Source organism: Electrona antarctica, assembly GCF_951216825.1.
Source record: "Electrona antarctica genome assembly, chromosome: 17".
In the NCBI taxonomy this organism is placed as follows: domain Eukaryota; kingdom Metazoa; phylum Chordata; class Actinopteri; order Myctophiformes; family Myctophidae; genus Electrona; species Electrona antarctica.
The window spans coordinates 39288205-39316179 of NC_136798.1; the positions used below are offsets into that span (position 1 = coordinate 39288205).

Sequence of the window (27975 nt, forward strand, 5' to 3'; positions counted from 1 at the left end):
ACTCTTGTCACAATGTTTACAATGGAAATGTTTTTCTCCAGTGTGTACATGCTGATGTTTCTGTAGTTGACCTGACCGATTGAAACTCTTGTCACAATGTTTACACTGAAAAGGTTTTTCTCCAGTGTGGACATACTGGTGTGTCTTCAGACTACTTGACTGTGAGAAACTCTTGTCACAATGTTTACAATGGAAATGTTTTTCTCCAGTGTGGATATGCTGGTGTCTCTTCAGAGTACTTGAAACTTTGAAACTCTTGTCACAATGTTTACACTGGAAAGGTTTTTCTCCGGAGTGGACACCTCCACTTGTCTCCCCCCAAAAACTACTGTCATTAATGACTTCAGTGTCAGATTCAACTTCAACTTCAATTTCATAGCAGTGTGAAGAGATGTATTCATCAACTTCACTTTTCACTGGTAGTATGGTCAACATTGACCCAACAGGCTCCTTTGGTCTTTGAAGTAGTTCCTCCTGTTCATCTTTAATGTATGGAGGCTCTGGTTCCTCCTGGAGGAGACTGGGGCTCCGCTCCTGTTCAGGAGAAACTTCCTCTTTACACACAACCATGTGCAGGATGTCTAGGAGCACAAAGAAATAACATGATAGTCAACACTAGGTTCCTAAAATGTAAATAGTCCATAGTCCATGTAATGTACATAGCTCTTAACTAACAACCAGTCAGTAAATAAGTACAAGTTGTCACAGGTGGTCCTGTAAACCAAAATCAATATTTTAAAAGGTAACCTTAATTAGTTATACCCAACAAACGAATATGGTGGTAGAATACCACCATATTATTTAATTTGAATCATTAAAACATGTTTTGTGTCCTTTTAGCCTAAATGCTTTATACGTGCCGTTAGTATAGGCCAAGCAAGTATTCTTTGTCAATAGACAATAGTAGACACTGCGCGCCACACACACACACACACACACACACACACACACACACACACACACACACACACACACACACACACACACACACACACACACACACACACACACGTCATTGGCAGGAATGACATTAGGAAAAATCATGCCAATCACTTCATTGGCAGTCAGAGTTAATGGGTTTTCGATTTGGGGCACCACAAAATGGCCTCCACTGCTATGCCCTATAATGTAATATGACTTAACCATTCCATGAAGTGTAATGATTACTGTTGTAATTCATTCAAATACATGCAACATTTTGTTTTTCTCAGTTTATTTTTATTTTTATTTTTATAAAGCAACATAGAAATAGCACCCTATTGGCGATCTAATAGAGCACAACACAATGACATTAAACCATGCAAAACAAAAAATACAAAAATAAAAACTGTAAAAGTCCAGAAAAGCTGTTCTACCCCATACAATTCATGTTTTACCTGGTAATTTATAGCATAAATAAAAAATACCAAAATTGCCAAAATGCGACATGCAATGACACAACAATGCCTGATGCCTCCTCCTCCAGTGAAGAACAGATTCATCCAAAGAAAGCTTTTTAGTTACGCTACTGCAGCGCAGTAAATAAGTTGTCCGATTATTTTACGTCTACTTTTGTGTTTGTGTATCTAAAACTCTCATACACTATAAACACTACTAGGTTTAGGATATTATCTGTTCTGTGCGCACATGTACAGTAGGCGTGTGTGTGCGCGTGCCATGGTACCGGGAAAAAAAGGAAATCACACCCGTGTGAAGTGAGAACTCTTATCGTACATCATCATTACGGAAAATAGACACCAGAGGCATATTCTCCATTGGGCTGTGGACCTGTCTATTTAGAGCTGGCCCATTCTAGCTTCTGATAAACGGTGGCGAAAAAACAAGAAAAACAACAAAAGATAGCGTACATTGACAGCCATTCACCCCCTGTGCATGCAAATTTGCCCAGTCAATATTTTAATCCACACTACGCACCTGATAGGGACTATGCCTATTTGCACAGACACTTTGACGTAAAATTCTCAAATCATTGTCAATGTTTGTGTAGGACAAATTTGTGAACATACACTAAAAGCTGGATATAGGAGGGGCTAGTGCCCCTCAAAAAAACACCATTAGGCCTACACCACTGCTTGTGTCATACATTGCAAAGGTCTTTCTCTAGTGTGGACAATATGGTGTCTCTTGAGACTAATTTAATTTTGTTTTACAGTTTACACTGGAAACGTTCTTCTCCAGTGTGGACACGCTGGTGTGTGTTCAGATTACTTGACCGACTGAAACTCTTGTCACAATGTTTACACTGAAAAGGTTTTTCTCCAGTGTGGACATGCTGATGTTTCTTCAGATTACTTGAATCATTGAAACTCTTGTTACAATTTTTACACTGAAAAGGTTTTTCTCCAGTGTGGACACGCTGGTGTGTCTTCAGATTACTTGGCCGACTGAAACTCTTGTCACAATGTTTACACTGAAAAGGTTTTTCTCCTGTGTGGACCTGCTGATGTCTCTTCAAATGACTTGAATCATTGAAACTCTTGTCACAATGTTTACACTGGAAAGGTTTTTCTCCGGAGCGGACACCTCCACTTGTCTCCCCCCAAAAACTACTGTCATTAATGACTTCAGTGTCAGATTCAACATCAACTTCAATTTCATAGCAGTGTGAAGAGATGTCTTCATCAACTTCACTTTGCACTGCTAGTACGGTCAACATTGACCCAACAGGCTCCTCTGGTATTTGAAGTACTTCCTCCTGTTCATCTTTAATGTGTGGAGGCTCTGGTTCCTCCTGGAGGAGACTGGGGCTCCGCTCCTGTTCAGGAGAAACTTCCTCTTTACACACAACCATGTGCAGGATGTCTAGGAGCACAAAGAAATAACATGATAGTCAACACTAGGTTCCTAAAATGTAAATAGTCCATAGTCCATGTACTGTACATAGCGCTTAACTAACAGTCAGTAAATAAGTACAAGTTGTCACAGGTGGTTCTGTAAACCAAAATCAATATTTTAAAATGTAACCTTAATTAGTTATACTAGCCCTTACCCGTTGTGAGATATTGCCCCCCCTACCCCCCTTGTGGCCGCAGGGGGTACTGCGCCCTCGGTGTGTTTTCGCATTTTTAATTCACTAATAAATTCATTATTAATCATTAATGTGTAAAGGACTTCGTTAAGACCTACATATTATTATGGTCAATGCCTGTGTGAAAAGTGGGAGGGATTGGTGCAGGCAGTGAGGAGATACGGCGGTGTTTCTGACAGACAGACACACACACACACACACACCACACACACACACACACCACACACACACACACACACACACACACACACACATTCAGACATTGTCAGAATTATAGTTTGATGATGATGATTACCCAACAAATTAATATGGTGGTAGAACAAATATTTAATTTGAATCATTAAAACATGTTTTGTGTCCTTTTAGCCTAAATGCTTTACTGTACGTGCCGTTAGTAGGCCAAGCAAGTATTCTTTGTCAATAGACAATAGTAGACAATGCACGCGCACGCACGCACGCACGCACGCACGCACGCACGCACGCACGCACACAGAGTTAATGGGTTTTCGATTTGTGGCACCACAAAATTGCCTCCACTGCTATGCCCTATAATGAAATATGACTTGACCATTCCATGAAGTGTAATGATTACTGTTGTAATTCATTCAAATACATGCAACGGTTTGTTTTTCTCAGTTAACTGATGTTTATTAAGCAACATAGAAATAGCGCCCCATTGGCGATCTAATAGAACACAACACAATGACATTAAACCATGCAAAACAAAAACAATACAAACATAAAAACTGTAAAAGTCCAGAAAAGCTGTTCTACACCATACAATTCTTGTTTTACCTGGTAATTTATAGCATAAATACAAAAGACCAAAATTGCCAAAATGTAATGACACAACAACAATGCCTGATGCCTCCTCCTCCAGCGAAGAACAGATTCGTCCAAATACATTTTGTTTCGCTACTGCAGCGCAGTAAAGAAGTTGTCCGATTATTTTAAGTCTACTTTTGCGTTTGTGTATCTAAAACTCTCATACACTATAAACCCTACTAGGTTTAGGATACTATCTGTTCTGTATGCACATGTACAGTAGGCGTGTGTGTGCGCGCGTGCAATGGTACCGGGAAATAAAATAAATCACACCTGTGTGAAGTGAGGGGTGCTCTTATCGTACATCATCATTACGGAAAATAGACACCAGAGGCATATTCTCCATTGGGCCGTGGCCCCGTCTATTTAGAGCTGGCCCAGTCTAGCTTCTGATAAACGGTGGCGAAAAAACAAAAACAACAAAAGATAGCATACATTGACAGCCATTCACCCCCTGTGCATGCAAATTTGCCCAGTCAATAATTGAATCCACACTACGCACCTGATAGGGACTATGCCTATTTGCACAGACACTTTGACGTAAAATTCTCAATTCATTGTCAATGGGAATTTAATGTTTGTGTAGGACAAATGTGTGAACATACACTAAAAGCTGGATATAGGAGGGGCTAGCGCCCCTCAAAAAAACACCATTAGGCCTACACCACTGCTTGTGTCATACATTGCAAAGGTCTTTCTGTAGTGTGGACAATATGGTGTCTCTTGAGACTAATTGAAACTTTTGTTACAGTTTACACTGGAAACGTTCTTCTCGTGGACACGCTGGTCTCTCTTCAGATCAGATGACCGTATGAAACTCTTGTCACAATGTTTACAGTGAAATGTTTTTGTCTCCATGGTGGACACGCTGGTGTATCTTCAGATCACATGACCGTCTGTAACTCTTGTCACAATGTTTACACTGAAAAGGCTTTTCTCCAGTGTGGACATGCTGATGTTTCTTCAGATTACTTGAAACACTGAAACTCTTGTTACAAGTTTTACACTGGAAAGGTTTTTCTCCAGTGTGGACACGCTGGTGTGTCTGCAGACTACTTGAATCACTGAAACTCTTGTCACAATGTTTACACTGAAAAGGTTTTTCTCCAGTGTGGACATGCTGGTGTCTCTTCAAATGACTTGAATCACTGAAACTCTTGTTACAATTTTTACACTGAAAAGGTTTTTCTCCAGTGTGTACATGCTGATGTTTCTTTAGGTGACCTGACCGATTGAAACTCTTGTCACAATGTTTACACTGAAAATGTTTTTCTCCAGTGTGGACATACTGGTGGGTCTTCAGACTACTTGACTGTGAGAAACTCTTGTCACAATGTTTACAATGGAAATGTTTTTCTCCAGTGTGGACATGCTGGTGTCTCTTCAGACTATTTGAATCTTTGAAACTCTTGTCACAATGTTTACAATGGAAATGTTTTTCTCCAGTGTGGACATGCTGGTGTCTCTTCAGGTCACCTGACCGATTGAAACTCTTGTCACAATGTTTACACTGAAAAGGTTTTTCTCCAGTGTGGACATGCTGGTGTGTCTTCAGGTCACCTGACCGATTGAAACTCTTGTCACAATGTTTACACTGGAAAGGTTTTTCTCCGGAGTGGACACCTCCATGTGTCTCCCCCCAAAAACTACTGTCATTAATGACTTCAGTGTCAGATTCAACTTCAACTTCAATTTCATAGCAGTGTGAAGAGATGTCTTCATCAACTTCACTTTTCACTGCTAGTACAGGCTCCTCTGGTCTTTGAAATAGTTCCTCCTGTTTATCTTTAATGTGAGGAGGCTCTGGTTCCTCCTGGAGGAGACTGGGGCTCCGCTCCTGTTCAGGAGAAACGTCCTCTTTACACACAACCATGTGCAGGATGTCTAGGAGCACAAAGAAATAACATGATAGTCAACACTAGGTTCTTAAAATGTAAATAGTCCATAGTCCATGTACATAGATCGTAACTAACAATCAGTCAGTAAATAAGTACAAGTTGTCACAGGTGGTTCTGTAAACCAAAATCAATATTTTAAAAAGGTATTTATATTACCCATTATATTACCCAACAAATGAATATGGTGGTATAACAAATATTTAATTTGAATCATTAAAACATTTTGTGTCCTTTTAGCCTAAATGCTTTACTGTACCTGCCGTTAGTAGGCCAAGCAAGTATTCTTTGTCAATAGACAAGCGCGCGCGCGCGCACACACACACACACACACACACACACACACACACACACACACACACACACACACACACACACACACACACACACACACACACACACACACACACACACACACACACACACACACACACACACACACACACACACGCGTCATTGGCAGGAATGACATTAGGAAAATTACGTCAATCACTTCATTGGCAGTCAGAGTTAATGGGTTTTCAATTCATGGCACCACAAAATGGCCTCCAATGCTATGCCCTATAATGGAATATGACTTAACCATTCCATGAAGTGTAATGATTACTGTTGTAATTCATTCAAATACATGCAAAGGTTTGTTTTTCTCAGTTAACTGATGTTTATTAAGCAACATAGAAATAGCGCCCCATTGGCGATCTAATAGAACACAACACAATGACATTAAACCATGCAAAACAAAAATAAATCCAGAAAAGCTGTTCTACCATACAATTCATGTTTTACCTGGTAATTTATAGCATAAATACAAAAGACCAAAATTGCCAAAATGCGACATGCAATGACACAACAACAATGCATGATGCCTCCTCATCAAGCGAAGAACAGATTCGTCCAAAGAAAGCTTTTTAGTTTCACTACTGCAGCGCAGTAAAGAAGTTATCCGATATTTTTAGGTCTACTTTTGTGTTTGTGTATCTAAAACTCTCATACACTATAAACACTACTAGGTTTGCCTCCTCCTCCATCGAAGAACAGATTCATCCAAAGCAAGCGCAGTAAATAAGTTGTCTGGTTTTTTAAATCTACTTTTGTTTTACACTATAAACACTACTAGCTTTAGAATATCGGCTGTTCTGTGCGCATAGGCGTGTGTTTGCATTCTCTCTCTCTCTCTCTCTCTCTCTCTCTCTCTCAGACGAGCCCTCCATCGTCGCTTCCAGTCATCCCGGCTCTCCATACATCTGGCCAGTTTGTTGGTACTTTGCGCTCCTGCATCGTTCTTGAGTACATCCACATATGTTAGCGTGGGACGTCCTCGTGATTGATGCCCATGTGTTGGTTCCCAGAGCACCAGTTTGCTGGCTGGCAGTTCTTGATGCCTTTGGCAGTGCCCTGCTAGTCTCATTCTCCTGGCTGCCATTTTCTGGCTCACCCTTGGTAATCCCTCATACAGAGTCTAGTTGGTAACATGTACACTCTTGCTGATGTTAAGTACTGCACGCAGCATTCTGGTGTAGCACCCGTCAAGGGACTTCTGCAGACTGCAGGGTTGGCTTCGGGGTCCAGCATTCACTGCCGTATAGGAGAACAGACTCCACTGTTGCGTAGAAGAAGCCGAGTTTGATTTGACGGGGGAGATTGGAGTTCCATACACTGGTCATGCCATTCAGGGCCCTCCATGCAAGTGCCTCACTTTCAGGTCTTGCTCGGTTCGGTTGACAACGTGCCATGGTACCAAAAAAAAAATAAAAAACACCATTAGGCCTACACCACTGCTCGTGTCACAATGTCTACATTGCAAAAGGTATTTCTCTAGTGTGGACAATCTGGTGTCTCTTGAGACTGATTGAAACGCTTGTGTGGACATGCTGATGATTCTTCAGGTTTGCTGAATGAGTGAAACTCTTGTCATTTACATTAGAAAGGTTTTTCTCCGGTGTGGATAAGCTGGTGCATCTTCAGTGAACGTGACGAACTGAAACTCTTGTCACAATGTTTACAGTGAAATGTTTTTTCTCCAGTGTGGACAATCTGGTGTGTCTTCAGATTACTTGACTGTGAGAAACTCTTGTCACAATGTTTACAATGGAAATGTTTTTCTCCGGTGTGGACATGCTGGTGTCGCTTCAGTTTACTTGAATGATTGAAACTCTTGTCACAATGTTTACAATGTAAAGGTTTTTCTCCATTGTGGACATGCTGGTGTTTCTTCAGTCTACTTAAATCAGTGAAACTCTTGTCACAATGTTTACAGTGAAATGGTTTTTCTCCAGTGTGGATAAGATGGTGTCTCTTCAGAGCACTTGAATCAGTGAAACTCTTCTTACAATTTTTACAATTAAATGTTTTTTGTCCAGTGTGGACATGCTGATGTCTCTTCAGATTACTTGAATCATTGAAACTCTTCTTACAATTTTTACATTGGAAAGGTTTTTCTCCAGTGTGGACATGCTGATGTTTCTTCAGTCTACTTGAATCATTGAAACTCTTGTCACAATGTTTACAGTGGAAAGGTTTTTCTCCATTGTGGACACGCTGGTGTCTCTTCAGGTTACTTGACTGAATGAAACTCTTGTCACAATGTTTACAGTGAAATGATTTTTCTCCAGTGTGGATAAGATGGTGTCTCTTCAGAGTACTTGGATCAGTGAAACTCTTCTTACAATTTTTACATTGGAAAGGTTTTTCTCCAGTATGGACATGCTGATGTTTCTTCAGGCTACTTGGATCAGTGAAACTTTTGTCACAATGTTTACGCTGGAAAGGTTTTTCTCCAGTGTGGAGACCTCCACTTGTCTCCCCCCAATCATCACTGTCATCAGTGACTTCAGTGTCAGATTCAAGTTCAACTTCAACTTCAGAGCAGTGTGAAGATATGTCTTCATCAACTTCACTGTTCACTGCTAGTATGGTCAACATTGACCCAACAGGCTCCTCTGGTCTTTGAAGTAGTTCCTCCTGTTCCGCATTAATGTGTGGAGGCTCTGGTTCCTCCTGGAGGAGACTGGGGCTCCGCTCCTGTTCAGGAGAAACTTCCTCCTTACACACAACCATGTGCAGGATGTCTAGGAGCACAAAGAAATAACATGATAGTCAACACTAGGTTCCTAAAATGTAAATCAAATGTTCCATAGTCCATGTACATAGCTCTTAACTAACAAGACTGAGCAACCAGTTAGTAAACAAGTACAAGTTGTCACAGGTGGTTCTGTAAACAAAATCAATATTTTAAAAGTTAACCTTAATTAGTTATATCACCCAACAAATTAATATGGTGGTAGAACACATATTTAATTTGAATCATAAAACATGTTTTGTGTCCTTTTAGCCTAAATGCTGTTCAAAAACATTTAAACAGCACAGAGGTACAGTAAAGTACCTCTGTGCTGTTTAAATGTTTTTGACGGATAAAGTATTCAATCAATTAATATATGAGCTCTGATTTGGAAGTAAGGCCGTAGACAATGGAACACTGTGGGTTTCCTCCGGGCCTGGCTCTTCCTTTGTCTGACCAGAAGTGACTTCTGTGCGTTGTGTCGTCATTGGGCATCAAACATCTCATTCTGCCTTGATGGATTTTTAAAAGCTTGTCTGTCTGGTGAAAGTTACTGGGTTGGAGTTTAAAATGTATTCAAACAGATGTTTGTGAGGTGGCTCTGTATGTCTAGAATTGAGTCTGTGAATTAATCTGTGTCTGGGGCTAATTTCACAAACTACTGTAATGATCAGCGCAAAATGATTTGTGCATGCCGTTAGTAGGCCAAGCAAGTATTCTTTGTCAATAGACAATAGTAGAGAGACTGCAAGCGCACGCGCACACACACACACACACACACACACACACACACACACACACACACACACACACACACACACACACACACACACACACACACACACACACACACACACACACACACAGAGAGAGTTAATGGGTTTTCGATTTGTGGCACCACAAAATGGCCTCCACTGATATGCCCTATAATGTAACATGACTTAACCATTCCATGAAGTGTAATGATTACTGTTGTAATTCATTCAAATACATACAAAGGTTTGTTTTTCTCAGTTAACTGATGTTTATTAAGGAACATAGAAATAGTGTCCCATTGGCAATCTAATAGAACACAACACAATGACATTAAACCATGCAAAACAAATAAAATACAAAAATAAAAACTGTAAAAGTCCAGAAAAGCTGTTCTACCATACAATTCATGTTTTACCTGGTAATCTATAGCATAAATACATAAGACCAAAATTGCCAATATGCAATGACACAACAACAATGCTGATGCCTCCTCCTCTAGTGAAGAACAGATTTGTCGGAAAAAAACGTTTTAGTTTCGCTACTGCAGCGCAGTAAAGAAGTTGTCTGATTATTTTAAGTCTACTTTTGTGTTTGTGTATCTAAAACTCTCATACACTATAAACACTACTAGGTTTAGGATATTATCTGTTCTGTGCGCACATGTACAGTAGGCGTGTGTGTGCGCGTGCCATGGTACCGAGAAAAAAGTGAGGGGCGCTCTTATCGTACATCATCATTACGGAAAATAGACACCAGAGGCGTATTCTCCATTGGGCTGTAGCCCCGTCTATTTAGAGCTGGTCCAGTCTAGCTTCTAAAAAAACGGTGGCGAAAAAACAAGAAAAACAACAAAAGATAGCATACATTGACAGCCATTCACCCCCTGTGCATGCAAATTTGCCCAGTCAATAATTGAATCCACACTACGCACCTGATAGAGACTATGCCTTTTTGCACAGGCACTTTGATGTAAAATTCTCAATTCATTGTCAATGGGAATTTAATGTTTGTGTTGGACATACACTAAAAGCTGGATATAGGAGGGGCTAGCGCCCCTCAAAAAAACACCATTAGTCCTACACCACTGCTCGTGTCACAATGTCTACATTGCAAAGGTCTCTCTCTAGTGTGGACAATATGGTGTCTCTTGAGACTAATTGAAACTTTTGTTACAGTTTACACTGAAAACGTTCTCCTCCAGTGTGGACACGCTGGTGTCTCTTCAGATCACAAGACCGACTGAAACTCTTGTCACAATATTTACACTGAAAAGGTTTTTCTCCAGTGTGGACACACTGGTGTGTCTTCAGATCACTTGAAAAAGTGAAACTCCTGTCACAATGTTTACAGTGGAAAGGTTTTTCGACCATTGTGGACACGCTGGTGTTTCTTCAGAATACTTGAAATAGCGAAACTCTTGTCAAAATGTTTACAATGGAAAGATTTTTCTCCAGAGTGGACATGCTGGTGTGCCTTCAGAACACATGACCGACTGAAACACTTGGAACAATGTTTACAGTGAAATGTTTTTTCTCCAGTGTGGATACACTGGTGTCTCTTCAGATTACTTGAATAATTGAAACTCCTGTTACAATGTTTACACTGGAAAGGTTTTTCTCCCGAATGGACACCTCCACTTGTCTCCCCCCAATCATCACTGTCATCAGTGACTTCAGTGTCAGATTCAACTTCAACTTCAATTTCAGAGCAGTGTGAAGAGATGTCTTCATCAACTTCATGTTTCACTGCTAGTAAGGTCAACATTGACCGAACAGGCTCCACTGGTCTTTGAAGTTGTTCCTCCTGTTCCGAATTAATGTGTGGAGGCTCTGGTTCCTCCTGGAGGAGACTGGGGCTCCACTCCAGTTCAGGAGGAACTTCATCTTTACACACAACCATGTGCAGGATGTCTAGGAGCACAAATAAATAACATGATAGTCAACAGTACGTTCCTAAAATGTACATTTTATACCACGCACCCAGGGTTGGGAAGTAACGGATTACATGTAACGCTGTTAAGTAAACAGTGTAAAAAAACCGGTAACTGTAACGTTTTAGGGTACATTTTAAAATGTGTAATCTGGATTACAGTAACGGAGGTATAGTAACGGGGGTTACAGGCTTGGTTACATTCTCCCCTTCCCCTCATCAATGTTAGGGCTACAAATAAGTTATAACACCAAACAATAAAATAATCAGTCGATATATATATGATCAGGCGCTGCACTCAGTGCGCTGTGTGTCGCTGCTGCTGCCCATATGCATATAGCTCCATGTATCCCTCACTGCGGGCACACGAGCAGCGCACTCTCGTTGGTCCCCCAGCAGCACCAACGCGGGGACACGGGTGGCCGTGGGTTGTGAGATTCTGACGGGGAGTAGAATGATACGATAGATACCGTTCAAATGGCACACCAGTAGGCTATGCATTGCTCGCTATATGATGCGGACATAACCATAACTCTATGGATTTAATTAACACGCAGCCAGGTGAAATCAACCCTCAACGGCTTCTGTGTTGACTGTTTAACTGTCAACTGTTGTGTTGACTGTGCTGCGGTGGTGGTATCAACTTAAGATCATTTCAAACGGCGTTGATTTCTAAATTCAAACTTAATCAGTCCGCGATTAATTACAGCTGTGGATCGCATCACGCATTGCGAAGTCAAACTTGTCCGCTCAATCGTGCATGTATAACAATTGCGCTAGCAAGCGTGCGTGCGTGCCTCTGTGTCTGCCAGCTCTGTCTGTCTGTCTGTCACTGTCTGGCTGTCTGATTTTTTCCCCATTTTTTTTCAATAGGCCTACCAATTTGTACAGCATGCCTTTGGCTGTATACATATATATTCTTTATATTTGTATATTTATTATAATGATTAGGAATTAATTTGCCTTTTGTGAGAACTGTGCCTAGCTGAATAGGACTGTATTTTAACATGAATCATATGGTGGTAGCCTGGTAGTCCGACTTGAGAGCCAAATATTTTACGAGGTGATTTAACAATATTTCTGTAGTTTTTTCTTAATTTCATAAGCTCAACATTCTGCTCTGGTTATCAATGGTAACACTTGTTTTTTCTAATTAAATAGAGTTTTGCTTAAAAGTAATCCAAAAGTAACTGAAAGTAACCTAATACGTTTTAAATTGTGGTACTCGGATTTCGTTACTGAGTGAAAGTAGCCGATCTGCATGAGATAATGCAGCGCCGTTATATGCAGTAGTAGGGTAACCACCAAATCGTCAGCAGGGTCCCTGACTGTGACGCATGGAAATGAGCCATGCAGAGTAGTAACATCGCTTCGAAATATTTTTCATGGAAGACAATAGCCTACACAACAAGTGAGTATCTCTCTTCTATACTGCCTCTTGCGCGAGGATGAGGAATGGTGCCAGTGCGCACATTATAGGGACAAAGTCGTGTGTGTGCGTGTGTGTGTGTGAAGGGGGAGGGTCCGCATCCGCAAGTGTGTGGGCATGGGGAAATCATGGAATGGTTTTAACTAAGAAAAATAAGGCTTTCCCCTAATTCCAGTTTTAGAATCTGACTTTTTATTTCACAACATATTCCCCAATTTCCACGGAGATTATGGGGTGAATGAATGTGGAAACAGACCCATCTTGTCTATTTCTGTCATAGTGACATTGTCCTGCATCAGATCATGTGTCCCTATATCCAAATCAGGCTCTCCAATAGCCTCTTTAGTTTTTAGTTTTTTTGACAGACAATGTTCCACTGAGGTGGGTGATTAATTTGTGATGTAGACCGTTTTATCACATCAGAATACGTTTTTAAAAGTCTGACTTTTATGTAAACCAATATGGATATTTATAAACCTATTTAGGCCTGAGGTCAAAATTTAAAAAATGGCTTCTAAATCCTGACAGTTTTCTGAAATACCTATGTTTCTATATTAGTGGCAGAGATTAGGCCACATGCGACCTCATCCTACGTTATAAACGATAAAATCCACGTAGGAATCGTTGTAGAACCACTAGTTTGTAACAACAACACGGTCTGACGGGCGCCGCCATCTTGCTCAGAGACGAGCGCTGAGCGGAGCGCAGCCTGGAGACCAGAGCCGTTTAGAGAGAGAGAGTGACGACAACATACCGTACACATCGTGTAACAAACGCCGACACTGTTGTATGTTGTGCGTTGTGGACCGGTGCCACCACACATTAAAATGCCCAAAAAAGTGCCAAAGCCAACTGCAGGGCAACAGAAAATATTAGCAACCCTATTTTCTAAACCGAACATCATCATCTGCTAATGATCATCATCTGCTAATGATGTGTGCTGCTGTGCACAGCCTACCTCCTCCATGACTGCTTCTACTTAATCTCCAGGTTAGTTTTGTAGCATTCATTTTTTATGTAATGAAAACAAATATTTATTAACACTTAAAACTGGCAGAATTATTATAGATTTCATATAGCCAAAATAATATGAAATATGTATGTAGAGCATTTTTTTTTTATTGTAATTTATTTTGCTAGCTTTAGTTCTTCGTTTTCTACATGAATATAACCACATTATAACTATATAAAATGAAATGGGAGTTAAATGCTGCCATTTGTAAAAACGTTGCTGAAGTGGGACTCATCAAATGTCCCTGGGACTCATCTAAAAGACCACCCCTGCATCCCGGGACTCATTACATTGAAAATCTATTTACATCACTGAGTGGTGCTCAATATTTCATGTCAAGGACCCCAAATATTATATGAAATTGGCCACCGACCCCCATCTGAAAATATGTTTTTCCAAGAACCCCCCCCCCCCCCCCCCCCAGAAGCAAAGATTTGAGTTAAAAACTTTTGCTCTGACAGAATATATATATTCAAGGATTTGCGCCACATTTTCAAAAATAGCAGATCTACAAGCTCGTAGTGTGGCACTCGGTGCCGCTTTTTTCTAGGGTGGGATGTCTGTATTCCTCTAAATCAATGTTAAAAAAGGCCAAAACGACATTAAGAAATGCCAAGAAAAGCTAACATGTTCTGTGTCCTTTAGCCTAAATGCTTTACTGTACCTCTTTGCCGTTTACATTTTTTTGACAGATAAAGTATCAATTCATATATGAGCTCTGATTTGGAAGTAAGGCTGTATAGACACTGGAACACGGTGTCTTTCCTCCGGGCCTGGCTCCTCCGTCTGACCAGAAGTAACTTCTGTGCATTGTGTCGTTGACAAGTATTTTTTGTCAATAGACAATGCACTTAAGCCCCTCCAACTGATCCAAAATGCCGCAGCTCGCTTGGTCTTCAACCAGCCAAAATTCTCACACGTCTCCCCCCTTCGCCGCTCCCTCCATTGGCTCCCGGTCGCTGCCCGCACAGAATACAAAACTCTGATGCTGGCATTCAAAGCAACCAAAGGCATGGCTCCCCCATATCTTACAATTATGATCGTACCCTGCAAACCCTCCCGCTCACTCAGATCAGCCAACGCAGGGAAGCTGGAAGTACCTTCACTAAAAACACCGGGACAACCGGCTCCACAGGTCCCAAACTCTTCTCCCTTCTGGCTCCAAAACTATGGAATGCACTTCCCATCACAATCAGAACTGCAGCCTCACTCCCAATCTTCCGCCGTAGTCTGAAAACCCACCTTTTCAGACTCCACCATGGCCCGTAGCACTTGCCCTAGCCCCTTAGGTAGCACTTTATGTAGACTTAGATAGCATTTTAAACACTTATAGCATGTTACGTAGACCGCACTAGAATTGCATTTGATGTAGTCATAGCACTTTATAGTACACATGTATAATATATAATATAGTATAGTATATATAGTTTGCCATGATTTGTTATTGCTTAAAGTGCAAATAACATGCATTTTAAAACTGCTTTTAATATTTAATATCATATTGTCTATGTCCCTCAAAGTTATTTCTAATGGTTTGAGCCTCAATCACCACTCTGATATAACCAGTCCTTGTCATTTCTTTCTGGACTTTGAAAGCAGTTTTAGCTACAGAACCACAATGTCCTGAGGTGGTGGGGGTGCTGATGTGCAGATTTAATATTTGAGTCATTATAATACTGATGCTAGATAAAACCAGGCTTGTTAACATTCCATGCCAGCTTGGACAATCAACAATGGTGGACATTGTAAACAAAGTGGAAATGCAAATTTGGAACTGAAGACTGAAGAAGAGGAGGAATTATACAAAGTAGGGTGACATTGATGACATCACGATGAGGACAAAATCAGTTGAGCTGTTCCTGAGAGCAATTTCCATTAAAGCGCCCATATGATATGAAAGCGATTGTTCAAAATTGGTTATTTGTGGGGATAGAAAACACAAATAAATTGAAAAAGTTGAATTTATTTGTCCTTTAATGTAAATCGCTCTGGATTAAGCGTCTGCTAAATGCCTAAATTGTAAATTGTCTCTACTGACTGAGCTACACGGAGACAATCAGTGACTACTTGTAAACAGCAAAACCATTCAGTGTTTTGGTAACAAGTATGTGTGTCCTCATGTCATTATCCATTTCTACAGTGTGTTTGATGTTCATGTTTTCATGCAATAAGCAATAACAAATATATGCACAAAAGCCATAGAATAAGCCATAGAAATGGAAGACTGAACTTGAGAAAAAGAAGACAAAGTCATTGTGCAGGGTTCTTGATGCTCTATGCTGAGTTGTCGGTACCCAGATTTGAACACACAACCTTGTGGTCTGAGGGCAAGAGCTCTACTGACTGAGCTACAGAGACAATAAGTGACCACATTGTAAACAGCAAAACCATTCAGTGTTTTGGTAACAAGTATGTGTGTCCTCATTTTGGGCATGTCATTATGGATTACCGCTGTTCATGTTTACACATACAAACTTCTCTTCAACCGGGATTGCAGATAATTGTCCATAGATTGTGTGTAGGACGTTTCACGCAAATTGCTCAAAAATCCAGGCAGAAAGTCAGGTTAAGCATTTTTCAAACTGCTCCAAATGGCGGGAAATCTGAGGGTGGAGCTTACTTGTCAAAGTGACAGATGTGTTCCCATGACCCTCTACTATACTGTAAAGTGACATAAGTATATGACGTTGCATGTATTAGAGGCAGAAGAAGAATTTTCACAAGACAGACACGTGTATCAAAGTGGCATTGCCATGGTCAAACGGTTCATGAGCTATGCACGTTCAAAGTTTGCATTTTCAATTGAGTGCTATAGAGCCACCCTTTGGCCAATGGTCATGGGCTTTGCATAGTCACCGTTTGGCATGGCCCTCTACCAGATTTTTGGCTATAGGGCCATCGCAGATTTGTCCCGTGGTGACCATGGTGGCCAAATGGTCGTTATTTTACAAATGCAGGTTCTAGACCACCTAGGATCTTGATTCTGGTGGCTAATCATACATTTTCAAGGATGAGGATTACACTGGTACTATTTAGATTTGTCCTGCATTGCAGCCATTTTTCAAAATGGCCACCAACCTGCTGTTATTTTACCAATAACTCCAGTTCTAGACAACTTAGGATCTTTATTCTGGTGACTAATCATACATTTTCAAGGATGAGGAATACAGTGGTACTATTTACAACATGTTAAATAATAGTCAAACCATCGAAATGTGTAATATCGATGTAGTACTGACTGTACATGTTTTCAAACTTTGACATGTGAGAGTCAAGTGAGCCCAGGACATCAGCTGGCGTACTCCATGTACTCCTCATCAGATCCCCTTCCAGCTCGCAAACAAGCTCACCAGTACCCCCAGTGAGGTCAGAACACCAGTCTGTGTACTCTTACCCAGACGCCCTTCCAGCTCGCCAACCAGCTCTGCCCCTGAACTGCCAGTATCCGGCATGGTCAGAACACCAGCCCTCGTACCCCCCACCAGATAACACAGTGGAGCAGCAATACAGGGGGCCACGACCTACCACCCCCGACTTCACCAACAGAGACCTGAGTGAGTTTTCCCGCCTCAAATTATCACTCAAACCTGCTGCCATCAACGCCACCCAGCGGTTCAAGTATCAAGTCCTAGTTGACCACCTCAACTAGAAGCTGCACATGTTTGAAGTACTGTACTTCAAACTTCTCAAAGGCCGCCCTATTGCCTCGACAGATGTCGAGTATGCTGTGTGGAAGTTCAGGTAAGCGTCGGCCACCAGGCGAGCCTCTTCAAGCTTGAGGTGGTCAACTAAGACTTGATACTTGAAGCGTAAGTGCACAATGTATGCCTGTAGGGCCTCCGCTATTTACAGAGGTAACAAAAATAAAAACAACTTCATTAGACAAAAGAAATAAACACTACAAGCTAAAAATAAATAAAAATATTAAAAACAGTGAAAAGAGTTAGCTAGGGAAAGCATTGTTTTTTAGTTTTTTGGCTTTCGCCTCCATTTTATATTTTTTATGGAGGGACAGACAGGCTGACAGGAAATGGGGAGAGAGATGGGGGGTGACATGCAGTAAAGGCCGTCGGGATCGGGAGTCGAACCCGCGGCACACTGCCAGACTGGATTACCAGCCAAGGTGCCTGGACCGCTGAGCCACGGCCCAGGCCTAGGGAAAGCATTGTTGAAGAGGTGGGTCTTGAGGGCAGTTTTGAAAGTTTGGAGGGTGGGGGCATCTCCGAGTGCCTTAGGGAGGGCATTCCACAGGGTTGGGGCAGCAATGGCAAAAGCTCTGTCGCCCCATGTACAGAGTTTGGTCTTGGAGACGTCGAGGAGGTTAGCATCACCAGACCTGAGGGAGCGGGAGGGGACATTTGAGGTTTGAGGAGGTCACAGAGGTATGGGGAACCAGGTTGTAAAGTTCTTTGTAGGTGGTCCGGAGTGTTTTGAAGTGGATTCTTTGTTTGACCGGTAGCCAGTGAAGGTGACAGAGGACTGGTGTAATATGATCTCTGGAACGGGTACTGGTAAGCAGACGGGCAGCTGAGTTCTGGACATATTGAAGTTTATTGAGGACTTTGGAGGTGGTGCCATAGGATACTGTTGCAGTAATCGAGGCGGGATGTGATGAAAGCATGGATGAGTGTTTCAGCTGCAGAAAATGAGTGAGAGGGTCGGAGACGGGTGGAAGAAGGCAGTTTTGGTGACTTGATTTACATGGGGGAGGAATGAAAGGGTGGGGTCAAAAATGATGCCAAGGTTGCGGATGGAGGGTATGACAGTGGATCCATCAATGTTACAGTAAGTGAAAAATCTTGGGTGGAACTGGTGAGGGAGTTGGGACTAATGATGATGATTTCCGATTTATTGCAATCGAGTTTGAGAAAGTTATTTCTCCCCCGGCCAAAAATAGCAGTTCGGTTTTCATGAAACTTGGCAATATGGAGGGCTATGCCAAACGGTGATGACGCGAAGCCCATTATGGAAGCATAAAGCTGCCACAATTCAAATGAAATGGCAAATATGAAAAGTCAATTGAAATAAGATAAATGCTTTTTCATTTTCAAGTCATTAACGCATTTCTTGGGACAAAAATAAATCTAAAATGCAATAGCATACATTTGAAAATTAAAATGCAATGTTATTATTGTGATTAAATGTATGCTATTGCATTTTAATTTTCAAATTGGCGTGTGTACTATTTGAAAATGAAAATGCAATGCGATTTGCTTTTTCATTTGGTCATAGAATGAGCACACCTGCAGATGAAGCAAAAGCAAATCACATTGCATTTTCCTTTTCAAATCGTACACATGCCAATTTGAAAATGAAGATGCAATGTGATTTGCTTTTGCTTCATCTCCAGGTGTGCTCATTCTATGACCGAATGAAAAAGCAAAAGCAAATCGCATTGCATTTTCATTTTCATTTTCAAGCCAATTTGAAAATGCAAATGCAATGTAAATTGCTTTTGCAAATGTAAATTCTATTGCATTATATTTTCACTTAAATGCATTCAATATCTGAAGGTTAAAAAGCATTTATCTTATTTCATTTGAATTTTCTAAATTGCATTTTCATTGTAATATTGCCCACTAATTTGCGGGGTATTTTGTGAAATTAGAAAATCAAATGATTTTATTTTAAAATTTGAATTGTGTCATAGAATGAGCACATCTGTATATTAAATGTAAATGCTATGCATTTTAGATTTATTTTTGTCTCATGAAATGCGTTAATGACCTGAAAATGAAAAAGCATTTCTCTTATTTCAATTGACTTTTTGTATTTGCCATTTCATTTGAATTTTGGCAGCTTTACGCTTCCATAGCCCATGACCATTGTAGCACTCAATTGAAAATGCAAACCTTTCTCTAAACTGCCTCCCCCTGGCCAGCCGGGGCGCGTGATGGAGGGGAAAGGAACTGGTTGGAATAACGTGTTCCTTCCACGCGCTACGTCCAACCAGGGAAACAAGGAGCAACTTGGACACTCAGGCATGAAGGAAGCATGAGTTCAAGTCCGTTGCTCTCCCCAGGTTGGCGGAGGGTGTGTAGAGCCCAGGATCACATTAGATAATTGACACAGGGGTGAACAATGGGTTACAAAATCGTGGGATAAAAATTATAGAAAGAAAATGCAAACTTTGAACAGGCATAACTCATGAACCGTTTGATCGTCAGCAATAACACTTTGTACCCATATGCGTCTCCTCATGCCGAACAACTTTCGTGTTGACTTTTGACCTCTGACCTTTAGATCTCCCAACATGTTGAATTATATGAACAACTGTTCAAATCAATCTCCTCATGGGATCTTTGATCAAAATTCACAGAAATGTGTACAGACAAACTGTGTGCCAATAGACAAAATTCAGGAGTACATTTCTTTTACGTGAAAAAATGAAGGTTTTATGAGCCAGTGACAATTGCAGTTTCATGAAAATTCTTCTGCCCCTAAGGCGTGATTCATACTCCTATTTTAGAGCCGAATAAAAGTCGGTTCGGCTCTGTAGAGCCTACAATGTGACGTCATTTGAGGTTCGGGGGGGCGGGTACCGTCCTAAAGTCGGCTCTTCGGTGCTACTGAAAATTTCTGACGAGCCGAAATCATTTCGGCACTACAGCGCCGAAACAGCGGTAAAATAGGAGTATGAATCGGCCCTAATACTGTACATACATGCAGTCACATCCAATCCACTTTATTTATATAGCACATTTTACAACGGTTAACAAGGGAACATAAAAACTAAATCCACTAGCTAATACAAATCACACCCGAGTGTGAGGGGCGCTCTTATCATCGTACATCATCATACATCATCTCATGTGATGAACAACTGAATTTGTGTGATTGGTTAGCCGATTTGCTTGTCTACATAGGACGTAAATGTTCCCTTCATTGTCAATGGCATTTAATGTTTGTGTTGCCACAAATTTACGTCATATTTGGCGGATATTTGACCTCATTCATTGTCAATGGCAAATATTGAGACGTGTGTGGACAAAAGCTGTATATATATGACGTCTACAAATGACGTAAATTGTCCCTTCATTGTCAATGGCATTTAATGTTTGTGTTGCGGACAATTTGTGGGGACAAACGCTGTATATAGGAGGGGCTAGCGGCCCTCAAAAACAGAACAGCAGCAGCAAAAAGAACACATAGTAAAAACACAACACAAATGGAGACACATCACTGAATAATTCAAGACGCAGCAGCTTCAGACAGTGAAACAAGACGTGGACCATAGAGACACTCAACTACAGTTAAAAGCCAATATGAAAAGGTGCGTTTTGACTTGAGACGAGATTTAAAAGTCTCGATGGACGACGGACACACGCTTATGAAACTTTACAGTATGGTAGATGGTCATGCCAAATAGCGCTGAAACCAGTCTTCATCAAATTGTCCATACGGGGGCACACTATAGCAATTGTTCTCGTTTGGCCAAAAGCCATGGTGCCTTGACCCATGCGGAAAACACATCTGTCACTTTGTACGTGAAGACATTTGTAAAACAGAATAGAGCTGCAAGCAGCAATAAGAGGGGCCAAGCTATGCAGCAATGAGAAAAAGACTATGCAATACGCACAATATTTGGGGTCCGCTTGGGGAACGAACAGCTGCAATACCGCTGGGTGACCGAAAGTGGCATTGTTGAGCAGCCTAAAAGGGCCATTCACACTGAGCGCTATAACTATAAAGGCTCATACATAGTCTGGATTTTCGGTGGTGAGGTGACCACCACTCCGGTGGTGAGCTGACCACCGGAGCTGAAATAACATTGAGCGGTGGTGAGTAAAAACAGAGAGAAGGGCTGGGGTGGTGGCGGTGGTTTGCTCTTCACCGCGGCTCGTGACGTCATGTTGTAGTTCGGTGGTCACCTAACCACTGAAAATCCAGACTATGTATGAGCCTCAAACCTGCAGCCAGCGGTGTTGTTGAGCAGCCTGCACGTCTCAGTTAATATGGGTGTGATTCGTCTTATTGCTTGGCCCCATCTCATCGCTGCTTGCATCTATTTATTTATGTATTCTTCCCATGGTTTTCAACTACTACCAGAATGTAACCAGGCATTTCTGGCTTGCATGGTTGGAGTTGCCTCTGTTTCATGACGTCATGCACTTGTGTGATTGACAAACCCTGTTCTAATGCTTTGGCCCATTGCCACTCTGTAAAACTGTGTGGTTCTATTCTTTATTGCATATTTAATGATGGCTATGCTTATTGATTGGTTGATTGATTTATTGAATACTTTATTAGTCTAACATGTAACTTGCCTGGTACAGTAAAACATTTAGGCCAAAAGGATAACGCAAAAAGTCCTGGGGGCCCGTTTCCATTGCAGTCTTATAATATCCGGATATTATACATTTCATTACTTGTGGCCAAGATTATAGTGAAAATACGTACCAAGTTGTGGGTTGTCTTCAGGTTCCTCCTGTTTAATAGAAATGCCCTTGGCTGAGTCTGGAGAGTCCATCTTCACCTGCAGTCTGGACTCTACACACTGGTCTGAAATGAAGCAAGTGAATAAGGACTTTAATCCATTCTGGACGGGAACCCCTTTTGGTGTTTTAACTAAGCATTATGTTATACTACTTTAGCTATTCAAAAATAGCAGATCTACAAGCTCATAGCGCGCCACCGAGCGGCGCGCTACGAGCTTGTAGGTCTGCTATTTTTGAATAAATCATGAAAATGTGGCACAATTTTTTGAATATATATTCTTTCAGAAGACTTTTTGTGAAGATTCTTCTTCTGCCTCTAATTCATACATGCAGCGTTATATGCTTGTTTCACTTTACAGTATAGTAGAGGGTCATGGCAAATAGCACTGAAAGCGTACAAAGATAAGTTTGTACGTGAAAACACACTGTAGTAATGGATAAAGACATCCCCAAAACCAGAACACAGTTGTTATTGAAAATACTGAATGATGTTACTGTTTACAATGAAACAAATGACTGTGTCAAGATAGCTCAGTTGGTTGAGCTCTCGCCTTCAGACCACAAGGTTGTGTGTTCAAATCCAGGTACCGACAACATAGCCCGTGAGTCTTATGTGTGCATATTGTTCTTATTGCGTATTGTCTTCTTTCTTGGCCCCGCCTTATCGCTGCTTGCAGCTATATTATTATTATAAAAGATTCAACCTGAGTTTATGTTAATGTGTTTCTAATGTATTACCGGTATTCATTTTGTATCACTACTATTACCTTTATATCACATTTCAGTGATTCACATGATACAACCCTACAACCCCTCCTGCTCGCTCAGATCAGCTGCAGGGAAGCTGGCAAAACCTTCACTAAAACATTCCGGACAGCGGTCCACACGTCCCCGACTCTTCTGGCTCCTAAACTATGGGATGAACTCTCCAGTGCAATTAGAACTGCAGACTCACTCCCAATCTTCGCCATAGACTCCACCTTAGCCCTAAGCCCACACACCCACTTGCCCTAGCCTCGACGACCTTGCAGGTATATGCAAAGGCTAAACATGTAATTTAGATAGCATGTTATGTATGATCAAATATTACTATTTCTATGCATTTGATGTACAGTAGTACCTTAATTGTGTTGTCCTTGCTTACTCCTTGCTATATCAGTCTGGATTAAGAGAGTCTGCTAAATGCCTACATTGTAAATAGAATTTTGTCTTGTCACAATTGTCACAATTGCTTCAACTGTTGTATGTGACAATGAACAACACCTTGATGCTGGAAAAGAGAGACTTACTGAGGTCTAGCTGGTCTTCAGGTTCAGGTTCCTCCTGTTTCACTGGTCTGGCTGGGTCTGGAGAATTAATCTGAGCCTGCTGTCTGGGTCTGTAAAGAAACCATTAAAAACCCAGAGTTTAGGATTCATTAAGACCAGAAACCAGAGGCGTATTCACAATAAGGCCCCAGGCTGCCGTCTGGCCAAGTCTCAACCTCGCCTCTCCTTGAAAACAGACCACAGGTACGTGGTCTGACACAAAGGAAAAGAGTACTGCATCCCATGCAGTTTGGGTTTCGGGCCTTCCACTCCACTGAATCAGCAAACTGCCTGTTCATAGAAAAACTAAAATGTGCTTTGAACAGAGCTCCCTGTGCAATGGCGGTGTTCCTGGACTTCAAGAAGGCGTTCGACACCGTCTGCCACCAGGTCCTCTTATCCAAATTAACACATTTTAATTTCTCTCCAGAAGCTATAGAATGGTTTAGTTCCTATCTATCCACCAGAAAACAGTGTGTAAGTGTCAACAGTGTAAAATCTCCCTACCACACCTGTTCGGTCGGTGTCCCCCAGGGCTCAATACTGGGTCCAATGTTGTTCTATCTGTACATAAATGACCTACCTGAAGTATGTAATAATCTACATCTCCAGATGTATGCAGATGATGCTGTTGTACTTGCCCATGGAAAAAGCTATGCAGATGTGTCAATCCTAACCTTAGCCCTGACAAGCATTCAAGACTGGCTTATAGATTCATGTCTGCTCTTGTCGAATGCCAAAAAGACAGTCTGCATGGCCTTCTCCAAAAGACCAGTTGTGTTGGAGTCATCAAATGTGTTTGTGGGTGGAGAGGAACTTGACCTTGTCACAGAGTTCAAGTACCTCGGAGTCATTTTAGACTCAACCCTAACATTTAAAAAACATGTGAAGAAAGTCACTAATACAATTAAATTCAACCTTCAAAATTTTAAACAAATTAGACCATTCCTGACAGCTGGAGCGGCCAGATCGTATCTTCACTGTATGATCCTATCACACATTGAATACTGTTTCACAAACTGGTCTTGCACAGGTGTGACTACTCTCTCAAACCCATAGAGCAGCTCTACAAGAGTGCGCTCAAGGTGTTTGACAGGAAGCCCCACTCATATCATCATTGTAACATCCTCCGGAGGCTCAATTTTTTTTTAGCTTTGATAACTTTATATTTTTCAAACAGGTTGGGGTCATATACAAGACCCTACATGGTCTGTGCCCGCCCCCCCTAAGTGAATTCATCAAACGAAAGCCCGATAGGGGAATCAGTACCAGAGCAACAACTCGAGGAGACTGCGAAGTGCCGCACCGGCAAACAACATTCGGCCAAAATGTCCTCTCATTACAGGGCTGTATAAAATGGAATGGACTTCCTCTGCATATAAGGGAATGTGCTACATTTTCCTCCTTTAAATACAATTTGAAAAAATGGTTGCTTGAAAATCAAAGCTGCAACCATTTGTAATTATTTTAGGTGTATCTCCTTTTATGCTGTATCAGATAGCTTATTAGAGTAAACCTACCCTAATAATAGTTTAATCTTTTCTTTTTTTTTAATTCTTACTAGTCTTAATACATTTGAAATGTACTAGGTATTTGTATGCTATGTCCTGTATGTCAGCCCTGTTTGTACTGTTTGATGTTCGATGTCTGGGGACTGCAGATGGAAATTAGCATGTTTTGCTAAATCTGGTATATTTACACTGCATTTTTAATGTAATGTTCATTAATGTGCATTGTCCCGACTAAATAAACAAATAAAGTAAAAGTATATACATCATGAGGACTAATCTATCAGAATGATAGAGTACGAGTTCCATCCTGGAGGCTAATCTTTCCGGTGATAAAATGGCCACCAACGTAATCAAAAAAGTCAACCAAAGAACAAGATTCCTTTACATCTCCTCACTGGTCAACAAAAACACCTTGAAGACCTTAACAGGAGCCCTCGTACAAGGTTTCTTTGACTATGCATGCACCTCCTGGTACCACAGCACCTCAAAACTAGGCTCCTGACCAAAACAAACTGGTCAGGCTCCTACTTGGCCTCACTCCCCGAACCCACCTCACCCCTGCCCACTTTGACAGGCTGGAATGGCTTAGGGTCGACGACAGAGTACAGCATCTTGCAATGGGTCTGGTCCACAAGATTCGATACACCACCAAGATACCCATGTACCTGTCTAGATACTTCCTGTTAACGAAGTCCACACCCACAACACCAGAGGGAGTGCAACGAACCATGTACAACCCAGATTCGGCACAAACAAGGGACTAAATTATTTTCGCTCCTATGCCACCAAAATGTGGAACGCCCTACCAACAGTCATTAAGACATGCGAATCCCTTGACGCCTTCAAAACCGCTCTCAAAGGGCACCTACGGACGGCTGCAATTCGAAACTGGCCCCCGTAAAATCTGAATCCCCCACCACCCCTTTTTCCCCTCACTGTATATGTTTCTTTTCCCTTTTTACCTCCTTTATGATGAATTCCTGTTCTGTTCTTTGACTATATAGAAGTGTCTATTTGTACGTCTCTAAATGTTTTGATGAATTGAACAAGGTGGACCCTCTTAAACAAGTAAACAAGTGTAATGCTTAATTGGGTCGTCCACTCACAGTTAACCGTCTTTGTATTGAGTTTGTGCTTGAAATGTACTGTAATTCTGCAAACTGTTAATAAATATTTCAATCAATCAATCAGTCACTAATTTGTGCCGTCGTCATGTTCGCCTTATCTGTAATGCTGCATACTGTGCAAAGACACCTTATTTATTTATATTGTCTCTATTAACGTTTCGATGTGTTCTTGTTGCTTTCTGCCAATTATGATTGATTATGAATATGAATTAACAAACCATGTTCACGTCAAGCTGCCGAGTATACATATCTTCATCCTCAAATATGTGGATTATATGAATATAATGTAAATATCTCAGAAAGAAAATGTTCCCTCTTTAAGTTAAAGGGAAACTTCACCCTTTTTGCAAAAATATATATGTTAAAGACGTTTAGAAGATTTCCTGGGTGTCTTTTTGTGTGTAATATATGTGGTTTTAGATATGTTAGATGTTAGCAGTGAGCCCAGTGTCTCTGATGTCATCGACACTGGGCTCACTGGGCTACACAACATGAAGTCCACTTCCTGGACTACATGTTGTCTCAGTAAAACAGCCCTCCCCCTATCCACAAGGAGGAGCAGTGCACCAAAGCATTATGGGAATTCTAGTCCAGGAAGGAAGTGAGCCCACTTTCGATGATATCAGAGACACTAGGCTCACTGCTACAATCTAAAATATCTAAAACCACATATTACACATATAAAGACCCCCAGGAAAGTGTTCTAAATCTTCTAAACATCATTAACATATATATTTTTGTCCCTTTAAGTGTCCCTTTAAGTAGAATAATGAATTCCCACAGCTCCGCTCAGTTTTGTTTTTTAGAAAAACAATTCTCAATCATTTAGTTTGTGCAAATTGATTGATTGAAAATGTAATTAACAGTTTGCAAAATTACATTTCAAGCACAAACTCAATACAAAGGCTGTTAACTGTGAGTGGACGACCCAATTAAGCATTACACTTGTTTACAACAGGGTCCACCATGTTCAATTCATCAAAACATTTAGAGACAATTCTAGAACAGAACAGGAATTCATCATAATGGAGGTAAAAAGGGAAAAGAAACATATACAGTGAGGGGAAAAGGGGGGGATGCCTACATTACAAGTGAATATGCCTACATTTGTTTTCTTGTCTCTTATTTTCAAGTTATAACACTCCAAGTTACACAATAGTATGAATGCATAAAATAAACACGCACGCACACACGCGCATACACACGAGCGCACACACACACACACCCCCTGAATGAACAATGATTCAGTCGTTCACACATGCAGGTTTAGCAGCAGGCTAACGTGGCATTTCAGTCCACTCACTGTTGTCTCAATCTCCTCCCACGGTGCCAGAGAGGAACTTCGAGTGAAGCGGAGCCCTGGTTGCTCAAAGCTCTATCTGGGTTGTCCTCTTTGTGTCTTCACTGCTCTTCAGGTTGAAAAAGTCAGTCTGTTCGTTCGCTCTCTGATGTTTGTTTGGACGACGAAGTGGATAAACCCAGCGTAATCGAGTGACTCCCATTGTAACAATGGAATGCGGAAGTGCTCATTCTATCTCAATGGGATAGTTCCAAATAGCACCCCGCCTTGCGGTGAGATCAAAGCGTGTCGCCACCATAGAGTATCGCCACCCGCTCCGGACGAGAGAGTGCGGGACACCGGACACGTGTCCCTCCCTCT

At 41.3% G+C, this 27975-nt stretch overlaps 1 protein-coding gene across 3 annotated transcripts; it reads right to left on the minus strand.

Annotated features, from left to right (window-relative positions):
* Window positions 1-1250: 1250 nt before the first annotated feature.
* On the minus strand, window positions 1251-27960 carry LOC306940797 (uncharacterized protein). 3 transcript variants are annotated; one of them, XR_013792054.1, is made up of 4 exons: window positions 27619-27960; window positions 23660-23748; window positions 22333-22434; window positions 1251-2802 (listed from the first exon to the last, which is right to left on the minus strand). XR_013792054.1 is itself a non-coding variant. In XM_079525997.1 (4 exons), exons 3-4 carry the CDS (start codon window positions 22400-22402, stop codon window positions 4686-4688), a joined length of 1122 nt encoding a protein of 373 aa, XP_079382123.1. In that variant the 5' UTR covers window positions 22403-22434; window positions 23660-23748; window positions 27619-27960; the 3' UTR covers window positions 3657-4685. The 3 variants fall into 3 exon arrangements, 1 of the variants encoding a protein (XP_079382123.1); XM_079525997.1 differs by lacking the exon at window positions 1251-2802 and adding an exon at window positions 3657-5737; XR_013792055.1 differs by lacking the exon at window positions 1251-2802 and adding an exon at window positions 11214-11472.
* Window positions 27961-27975: the final 15 nt, after the last annotated feature.